Here is a 9,226-nt window from a genome sequence, read left to right as displayed (position 1 = left end):
GTGTGTGTGTGTGTGTGTGTGTGTGTGTGTGTGTGTGACAGATTGCGGTGTGTGTGTGTGTGTGTGTGTGTGTGTGTGTGTGTGTGTCAGTTTGGGTTGTGTGTGTTTGTGTGTGTGTGTGTGTGTGTGTGTGACAGATTGCGGGGTGTGTGTGTGTGTGTGTGTGTGTGTGTGTGTGTGAGACAGATTGCGGGGGTGCGCCTTGTGTCTGTGCGCGCCTGAGTCACGGTGGCCGCGCGTGTGCCAGTGTCGCGCAGGGGCGCGGCCGCGCTGCGCGCTGTGCCCGTGCGCCCGTGGCCAGGCTGTTTGCGAGTCCCGCGGAGCCGGCGGCGCCTCCATCCCCGCTGACCTTCGCCATCGTCCCGCCGCCGCAGCCCCCCGGCAGCAGCCGATGCCGCCCGCCCGCCCTGATGGACACACCCGCCGTTTCGCCCCAGTGACGGTCCCAGCTCGGAGCGCGGGGAGCCGCCTGCCCCTCGCCCCGCCGGCCCCCGCAGCCGGGCCCTCCGCGGCGCCCTTGCGGCTCCGGGAGCTGCCCTGAGCCGCGCGGCTCCTGCAGGGGAGGGGGCCGCCGGGTCCGAGCCCCCGAGCACCATGGCCAGCCCCGGGGCCGGCGCGGCGGCTGCAGCCCCGCTCGCCCCAGGCTGGGAGCGGAGCTAGGCGGCGGGGGCCGTGCCGGGATCCCCATGATGTCCAGGATGAACGTAGCTCTCCAGGATCTCAGCAACAACGTGAGTAGCCGGGCTGGGGGGCTCGGCCGGGGGCTGCAGCCCGGGGCGCCTGGGGCTGGAGCAGGGCGGGGCTGGGCAGCCAGCGCCGGGCAACCCCGGCGCCATACTCAGGCCAAGCCCCTGGCTCCCGGGCCCTGGCTCCCTCCACAGCCCGGCGACGACCCCCAGGCCAGGCAAGACTATGGCAGCTGAGGGGCTCCAGAGAGGGACCCTTAAAACTCACTGTCTCCTGCTCCCCCGCCCAGAGCACGGGAGAGGGGGGTGCCGGGGCCCTGGGGAGCGCTGGGTGCCCTGTGCAGGGGTGCCAGGTGTCCCTGAAGCTCTGAGAGGGAGGCTGGTGCTGGGCTGATACCATGCTGGGGGGGTAGTCCATTGGGGGGGTATAACCCTTCTCCAGACTGGGCCCATGGGGCGGGAGGGGATGAATGGGAGCCAGCCACGTGGTCTCGGCCCCCCCCTGCAGCCTCCCCCAGAGTCCCAGCACACTGGGGGCTCCCTAGAGAAGGAACTCAGCCCTCCCAGGGCTCTAGGGAGGAGGCTGGCAGTTCATTTCTCCTGTTCAATGAGGGGTTAGAGTAAAGCCCTGGAGGTGCCCTCCGGTGGCTGGGGGTACTGGGGGGGGGGGAAGGGCACCTCGTGACCACAGGGCTGCCCCCATCCCCTAGCAGGACATTTGGTCCAGGGCCGGCCAACCCCTTCGCAGGGTGCCGCAGGGTTGGCAGAGAAGTCAGGGCTGGACCTAGGGCCTGCAGCGCTGCTTGGCCCCGCCCTCCTGCCTGGGTGCCTAGATCCTGTGGCTCACCCCGCCCGACACCCTGAGAGCCCTGAGCCTGCAGCTCAGCCACCCCACTTCTGAGTGCCCAGACCTGGGGCTGGGCCCCACCCAGAGGAGCTGGGGTCCTGCAGCTTGGCTCTGCTGCCCCCTCTCCAAATGCCTGGATCCTGCAGCTCGGCCCCACCCCACTCCCCCTGATCTGGTGACCCAGCCCAGCCCCACTCCCTGAGAACCCTGGGGCTCTGCCTTGCCTGCTGTCCTGGCCTCATCCTGCCGTGCTCTGGACTTTGGAACCGTCACTTGCTCATCACTGCCGAGGGCTCAAGCTTCTCCATGGTGATGCTCAGAGATGTCAGAAGCCCCAGGATCTCCGGGCAGCAGAGCTGGGATTTGGCACATCGTAGCACCCGGTCCTATGGGGGGCAGTTCACAGTCAGGCCCAGTGACCTGGTTGGATACAATCTGGCTGGAGGGAGGGGGTTGGTGTTTTTTGCTCCAAAGGCCACTTCCCAGGGAACCTCTCTTGGACTCTGAGCACCAGAGACCCAGCTGCAGCATGGTCACCTGTAGCGCAGAATGAGTGCCTCTACTCCCGGATGACCTCCCTCCTCTCCTCTTACATTGCTTGGGTCTCCAGAGGCATGGGGAGATGTCAGGCGAATGCCAGGGCCAAGGGCAGTGCAACTGGAGGCTGGGGTCTGTATTGCCATGACAACGTACACCTGGAGGGTCTCACTGTGTCAGGAGAGGGCCTTGGAAAGGAGAATGCCTGTGATGGGGTGTGTGGGGCCTGGGCTGCCCCCAGAGGCCTGCGTGGCCAGGTGGTTACCAGAGTTGTGGGCAGGAGGCTGGAGGAGCCAGTGGGAGCTGCCCATCCTCCTGCTGGGCAGGTTGTTGGGGCATTGTTTGGCAGAGAGGAGCAGGTCTCCATCATAGGGAGCTGTGTTTTCCCAGGCACAGGGTCTCCCTGAGCTGGAGGGGTGGGTGGGGGGAATCCCTGGCTCAGACGAGGCTGCCAGCAGGATGCTGAGACATTGTCACAGATGCCAGCAGCTCCCAGGAATCCTTCCCCAACTGGGGAGTTTCTGCCAAATGTTTTTTTTTCTGAACAGGCTCGTGCCTGTTTCCTGAGCTGGCAGCTTTTTTTGTGCAAACGCCAGCACTCGGTGGCTAGCGGAGAGCGCTGCCTCTTGAGCCTTTGTGACCCGGGCCCTGGTGCTCACACTCCGGCCGCTGCCCGAGCCACCCCTCACTGTGAAACTGGGCTCCCCAGTCTTAGCTCTGATTTCCCCAGAACTCCCTTTCTAGCCCTCGCGGCTGTGAAGGAAACCTTGAAAACGGGAGCCAAGTATTAGCAACATGGCAGTGTTGGCTCAAGTCTGCAGACAGCCTCAAACAGGAGCGGAGAGGGATAAACTGTCCCCATTCAGCTCAACGGCGTTAACTCTGAAACCTAATGACAATCTCAGTGTAACTGTCATTAACTATTTCACTGTTGGTCAATGAGCAAAATTAGCTGGCTTATGTGCTTAGCACAGAATCCCAAACCCCCTCCCCAAGGGCCAAGTCCCCAGCTGCTCAAACCCGCAAGTTTCCCCCTCCCCTACCAGGCCATCTAGCATGGGCAATGCCAAAGCTGTCCCAATGAAATGTCCAGCTAACCAGCCGAGGGGCCCATGCCCCTGCCCAGCGAAGTCATCTCGCGCACAGCCTTCGTTTCTAATGGAAATGAAGCTTCACGCTGGAGGCCTTGTCTGGACTAGGCTCAAAGCTGCATTAATAAGGCCTGATCTACACTTGGGATTTGGCTTGCCACCTTCTGCCCCAGTGTAGACGTGGCTGGCACAACCTAGCTACCATGGCTTGGGGAAGTGGTGTTCGGACAGTGATGGAAAACCCCTTCTGCTGCTGTAGGATGCACCGTAGCTATGCCCCTATACAGGGCTGGCGCAACCCATTAGGCGACCTAGGCAGTTGCCTTGGGCACTAACATTTGGGGGGCGGTGACCGCGGCGGCCAGATGTTTGGCTGCCGTGGTCATCATCGGTATTTCGGGGGTGGGACCCTCCGCCACCTAGGACGCCAAAAAGGCTGCTGGCACTCCTGCCCCTATAGCCTCCCGCAGTGTAGACAAACCCTAACACTGTTGAAAGTCTAATGTAGACAAGGCAGCGGTGATTGAAAGGGCCGACTCCCTAGTCTAGCCTTTTTTTTTTAACTTCAGTTGCCAGTCACTTGAGGGATCAACCTGGTGGAAAGACTGAATGTTTGTAGCCTGGAACAAAAGTGTGGCAAGGGCCCACACCAGCCTTTGGAAGCATGCTAGGCAACTCGAGGGGCAGGGATACTTGGAAGGCAAGGTGTCCTGTCTACACTAGAACGGGTTAGCTAACACTGCTGTCATCGCAGCTTCATAACCCAGGCCAGACACAAGCCTTGCTTCCTACTAGCATATTGCACTGGCCCCATCTCTCTGCAGCACGGAGTAGCTTTAGGGCAGGGGTTCTCAAATTGGGGGTTGTGACCCCGCAGGGGGTCACCAGCTGTTTACATGGGAGTCACAAGCTGTCAGCTCTGTGGGGCTGACAGCCCGGAGCCCTGATTAAATTAAATTATCCCCCGCCCCCCGTTTTTAATTTCTAAAGGAGGGTCATGCTCAGAGGCTTGCGGCGTGAAAGGGGGCCACCCACCCACAAAGTTTGAAAACCACTGCGTTAGGGGCTGCAGGGCTCCTACCCTCCACGATTTGACTGTGGCTCATCTCTCACTAGTTTCGCTTGGCTTTAGGGGGCATGGTGCTGCCTTCCTTGGCCGTCTCTCATCTCCCACCTCAGCCTGGCGTTAGGGGGAGCTGCACTGGGTATGCTCCCTGCCCCATCAGAAAGGAAAGCTCAGGATTGAGGATGATGCCTGAGTTATGGGGCACCAAGACAAATGGGAGAGCTGTGCTGAGGAGGGGGAGGGAGCCAGGCAGGTGGAGGGAGCTGGATGTGAGGGGGCTGGGCTGGATGGGAAGGGAGAAGGAGTTGGACTGGGGGAGGCTCCTCTCACCCAAGAGAACGTCTCTCCGAGGTCAGTGGAAGCCCACTGGGCTGGGCAGATATGGCTGCTACACTGAGGTGAGTTCCCCTCCTGAGCTCCATCCAGGCTGCTGGCGCCAGCCTGCCAAGGCAGCCCCTTCCAGATGTTGCATGGACTGACCACATCTGCATGGGAAGTCCCAGCGCAGTGCAGAGAGGAGGCGGTGGCATTGCTAGGAAATGAAGCTGCAGGTTGCCTGGGAACCGAGGACTGTCTCCGTGAGGCAATCTGACACCGGTCAGGAATGCTGATGTCAGAGCGGCTTCTGCAGAGGCAGCCATGGCAACCCACAGAGGGTGAAGGGACGTACACGTTGCTCGGGGGCAACCGCTGGTGCCAGGAGGGGGCAAGAGCTTCCCCTTATCCACAGAACAAGCCTGGCAGCTCCACTTGGTCCTGCACTTGAGTCGTGCGGGGGCCCGGCAGGGAAGGAACATGACCCTGTCAAGTTGCGGGCAGAGGGAAATGCATTTGCCCACTCTTGGTTGGCATCACCAGGACCTGCACCCTGCGTGCACAGAGCCCCCTGGCTCCCCCTGGAGATGATGCAGGCTCCCTGATTCTCAGAGCACGGGATCAGGGTTTTACGTAAAGGGAAGGCAGGCAAGTCCCACTGTGGTACACCAGCCAGGAGAGGCCATAGAAACGGAGCGCTTCAACCTGAGGGAGATGAAATTGTCCTGCCGTTGACAGCTCCATGGCCCCTCAGCTCTGCCTGGGTGTCACTGGGCCCAGCGCCCCCTGCAGGATCCTGGCTCTGGGTCAGCTGGGACCAGCACCCCTTGCGGATCCTGGCACAGCCCTCTGCGATGTCATTCCTAGCCTGCTTTCTCTCTGTGCGCAGATGTCTGATTACAAACGAGCTACTTTCCAGGATGACGAGGGGGCGGATGCGGCTGGGGATGGAAGCGCCTCTCCTGATAGCGTGGAGGTAGGCTCATGCTCCTGGAAGGTGCCCTGACGTGGGGCCTCTTTCAGACCAGGACAGGGCGCGGCTTCTTAGTGGCCAGGGCCAATGCGCTGTGAGGGAGGACACGGCCCGGCTTCTGGGCCTTTCTGGGTTCCCATGGGAGCCCCGCCAGCTCGTGCTCAGCAGCGGAGCTATTAATAAAAGCTGCCTCTGGAATCTCTGGGGCAAGATACCGAGCTGGTTACCGAGCACTGGACTGGAGAGGGCAGGAGGAAAAGCGGCTGTCTCCAATGGGAACTAAAGCTGATTTTGCCACCTTTTCCCAAAAGCCACACACCCGTGGCTCTACCAACGCCTCTCTGTCCTGCTCTGCATCCTCGCTTCCCCACACTGTTCCAGTCCTGGGCTCCCCACACGCAGCTCTGCTGCTGCCCCTTAGTCCTGCCCCACAGCCCCCCCTGTCTCTCCTGGGCCCGGACTGCCTATCACATCCACGTGCATGGACCTGGGTGGCAGTTTTTAGAGGTGATTAACCTCCCCACAAGCCCTTTGGGAGCCAAGGCTTCTCTTTCCACATGGATGGGCCCTGGTGCCAGCCCCTGGCTCCCAGGGACGTAGCTGTAAGGGTGGGCAGGCCTTGTGGGATCTCCAGGGGGCCAGATCCAGCTTTTCCCACTGGTTCTTCCTCTCCCAGCCAGCTCATACGGATTGTGGCCAGAAGGGGGGAACTCTGCCCCCTGCTCTTCCCTCCCACCCTCCAGCAGGTGCCATCCAAATCCAGCCACGGGCAGGAGCCGTTTGCAGTGCTGGATGGGGTCTGCTCCCAACAGAATTACTGTACACTGGGCTCAGTGCTGGAGAGGGGCCCCGGCATCGCTTCACTCCCACGGGCAATGGGGCAGCCCAGGGGAGGGTCTCAGGCACGGCTACCATGAGGGAAGGGTAGAGTGGTACTGCCAAGGGGGAGGGCCTCAAGGCCCCCCTGCAAAGCTGATTTGTGGCTATTTCTGATTGTGTGTTTGGGATTAATCCATCAGGTGCCCCTTAATATGCTCTCCCCTTCCCCCCCTCCACTCTCCCTCTCTCTTTCCCTCCCAGGTGGGGTTCAGGAAAGGGCCCCCTCCCTTGCTGAGCCGCCTGGGTTCACGGACCCAGCTGGAGCTGGCTCTCTGTGCCATCTGCCTCGTCACAGCTCTGCTGCTGCTGGGCTCTATGATTGCTCTGGGCGTCCAGTACAGCAAAGGTAGGAAGGGGGTGGGGCTCACACACCTTCGCTGCACCTCCCCCCCCAGCCCATCTCCCTCCCTGCAGAGCCAGCTGCTCCTCAGGAACAGGCTGAAACAGCTGGGCTCACTAGAGGAAAGATCCTGGGCCTGCCCCAGGGAGTTGCAAAAGGCTCTGTGGTGTGCGAGGAGGCTCCCCTGGGCTGGAATTGTCCTGGGGAACAGGAGTCGTCGCCAGAGAGCAGGGGAAGTACGGGGAAGAGATTCTCCTGGGACTGTCCAGCAGGAAATAAATATTAAATATTCTAAGGGACCACGTGGCCCCAGCCCAGGGCCTCACCATGCAGCTGAAGACAGGTGCTGCTGCAGGACTCAGTCACCCATCTCCTGAGGACCGTGGGGGCCTTCTCCCACGCCAGCAACCACATTCCCACTGCCCCCACTCACGGGCATCCAGGCACCAGTGCAAGAGTGGTCAACTGCAGGGTTGGAAGGCAGGGCTCCTGGGCTCTGTTCCCAGCTCTACCACCGACTTGCTGCAAGGCCCTGCCACTCTGTGCCTCAGTTTCCCCACTTGTTGGCCCTGGGCCCTAATGGCTACATCTCTCCCACGCAGACCCTTCCCACACCACGTGCCTAACGGAAGCCTGCATCACCGTGGCCAGTAAGATCTTGGAGGCCCTGGACCGGGAGACTAATCCCTGCGAGGACTTCTACCAGTACTCCTGCGGGGGGTGGATAAAGCGAAACCCGCTGCCCGATGGGCGCTCCAAGTGGAGCACCTTCAACAGCATCTGGGACCAGAACCAGGCCATCATGAAACACCTCTTAGGTGGGTGTAGCCCTGTGCTGGGGTGCCCCCTTGCGCACAGGCACAGAGAATCGGGGAGGGCGGCACTGGAGGAGGGCGCCTGGTGGGTTGTATGGACAAAATGCAGCCCAGGCTGGGCCAGGAGAGACCTGGGTCGTCAGGGATCAGCTCCCCAGGGCCTGCCCTGGAAGGGGAGAATGCCCATACGATCAGGGATGCAGGGGCTCCCCCTCCACCCCCCCACACACATGCTGGGTGGGGTTAGGAGAAATTCCCGACACGGCCGGACAGCACAGAGGCTGATGAGTCTCCTGGATTGGCTCCATTTGGCCAGTGGGCCCAGCCTGGGTGGTGCTGGTGCCAGGGGTGGGGCGATAACCTATGTGGGCATTCGGCTGCTGGCATATATTGCTAGGTTACAGCTTCTTGGAACTAGCACAGGATAGACTGAGGTCTGTATCCTGCATCAGCTTCCCTGCTCTCTCTGCCTTAGAGAGGGTACACTGGCCAGCAGTGTCCCACATCGGCACTGGCTGGGGCACCCAGTGGCACGCCATCTGGCAGTCTGTCCCACGCTGGCACTGGCTGGGGCACAGGGTGGCATGCCATCTGGCAGTCTGTCCTGCACCGGGGCACAGGGTGGCACGCCATCTGGCAGTCTGTCCTGTGCCGGCACTGGCCGGGGCACACGGTGGCACGCCATCTGGCAGTCTGTCCCGCGCTGGCACTGGCCGGGGCACAGGGTGGCATGCCATCTGGCAGTCTGTCCTGCGCTGGCACTGGCCGGGGCACAGGGTGGCATGCCATCTGGCAGTCTGTCCCCTGCCGGCACTAGCCAGGGGTACACGGTGACAAACCAGATGCACCTGGGCAGACCCTTGGGCAGCTGCAGGGGACAGTTCCCTGGTGCCATCACTGGTAAGGATCATGCCATATAACCTGGGGGAGCCTAACCTGCATGAGACTACATGGCGATACAGGAGGCTCCAGCAGGAGGGTGGGACGGGACCCAGGCATAAGGCACGGTCACAGGCACGAAGTTCTAGGAGACCAGGGCCTGTCTCCAAGGTCCCTCCATGTACACAAAGCCCCCCTGTAAGGGAGGAAATGACTGAATCCATCTCGTTATCCACTCCACAGAGAACGCCACCTTCAACTCCAGCAGCGAGGCGGAGAGGAAGACCCAGCGCTACTACCTGTCCTGCCTGAAGGAACAGAAAATCGGGGAGCTGGGCTCCCAGCCACTGATGGACCTGATTGAGAAGGTGGGTGCTGGGGGGGAGGGGAACCAGACCAAGGTGAGGTCTGGGCGGGAGCCCAGGTCGGGGAAGGAGGCTGCTCAGCACACTCACCTCTCTGCAGGGGAAAAGTCTCTCCATTGGGAGACCATCCTGGAGAGGGGCCGAGCCCTGGGAGCCTTTGCCTGACCGAATGCCATTCCCACGTGGGCATGGCTCTGGGGCACAGGTGAGACGAATTGCCGGGTCTCAGCCCAGGCTGCCAGACACAGAGCGTTCCCATCCCTGTTACAACCGAACAGCGCCAGCGGAGGAGCCGTGTGCCGAGCTGCTCTCTTCCCTGGCCGGGGTCCCTCCAGGCCGGGGCAAGGCTCACTAGCAGGGGTGGGAGTTTGCACGGGCCGGCCTGAGCCCTGTTTCCAGGGTTGTGATTCCTGCCTCCCCCCCACCCCATTTG

At 61.7% G+C, this 9,226-nt stretch overlaps 1 protein-coding gene across 2 annotated transcripts in view; it reads left to right on the top strand.

Annotated features, from left to right (window-relative positions):
• Nucleotides 1–610: 610 nt before the first annotated feature.
• Nucleotides 611–9,226, top strand: part of ECE2 (endothelin converting enzyme 2) — a 22,243-nt gene continuing 13,627 nt past the window's right edge. The window contains exons 1-5 of one of the 2 annotated variants that reach the window (XR_005584509.1): nucleotides 611–731; nucleotides 5,432–5,518; nucleotides 6,596–6,740; nucleotides 7,337–7,552; nucleotides 8,672–8,796. Coding sequence is in view for 1 of the 2 variants with exons in the window: in XM_039487639.1 (XP_039343573.1) it covers nucleotides 687–731; nucleotides 5,432–5,518; nucleotides 6,596–6,740; nucleotides 7,337–7,552; nucleotides 8,672–8,796 (618 nt within the window). In the remaining variant the exon portion in view is untranslated. The remainder of the gene's footprint in view (nucleotides 732–5,431; nucleotides 5,519–6,595; nucleotides 6,741–7,336; nucleotides 7,553–8,671; nucleotides 8,797–9,226) is intronic. The other variant, XM_039487639.1, reaches the window with a different exon arrangement.

The sequence above is a fragment of the Mauremys reevesii genome, linkage group 9 (assembly GCF_016161935.1).
Source record: "Mauremys reevesii isolate NIE-2019 linkage group 9, ASM1616193v1, whole genome shotgun sequence".
NCBI classification, from domain to species: domain Eukaryota; kingdom Metazoa; phylum Chordata; order Testudines; family Geoemydidae; genus Mauremys; species Mauremys reevesii.
This window is presented reverse-complemented; position numbering and strand designations above follow the sequence as displayed.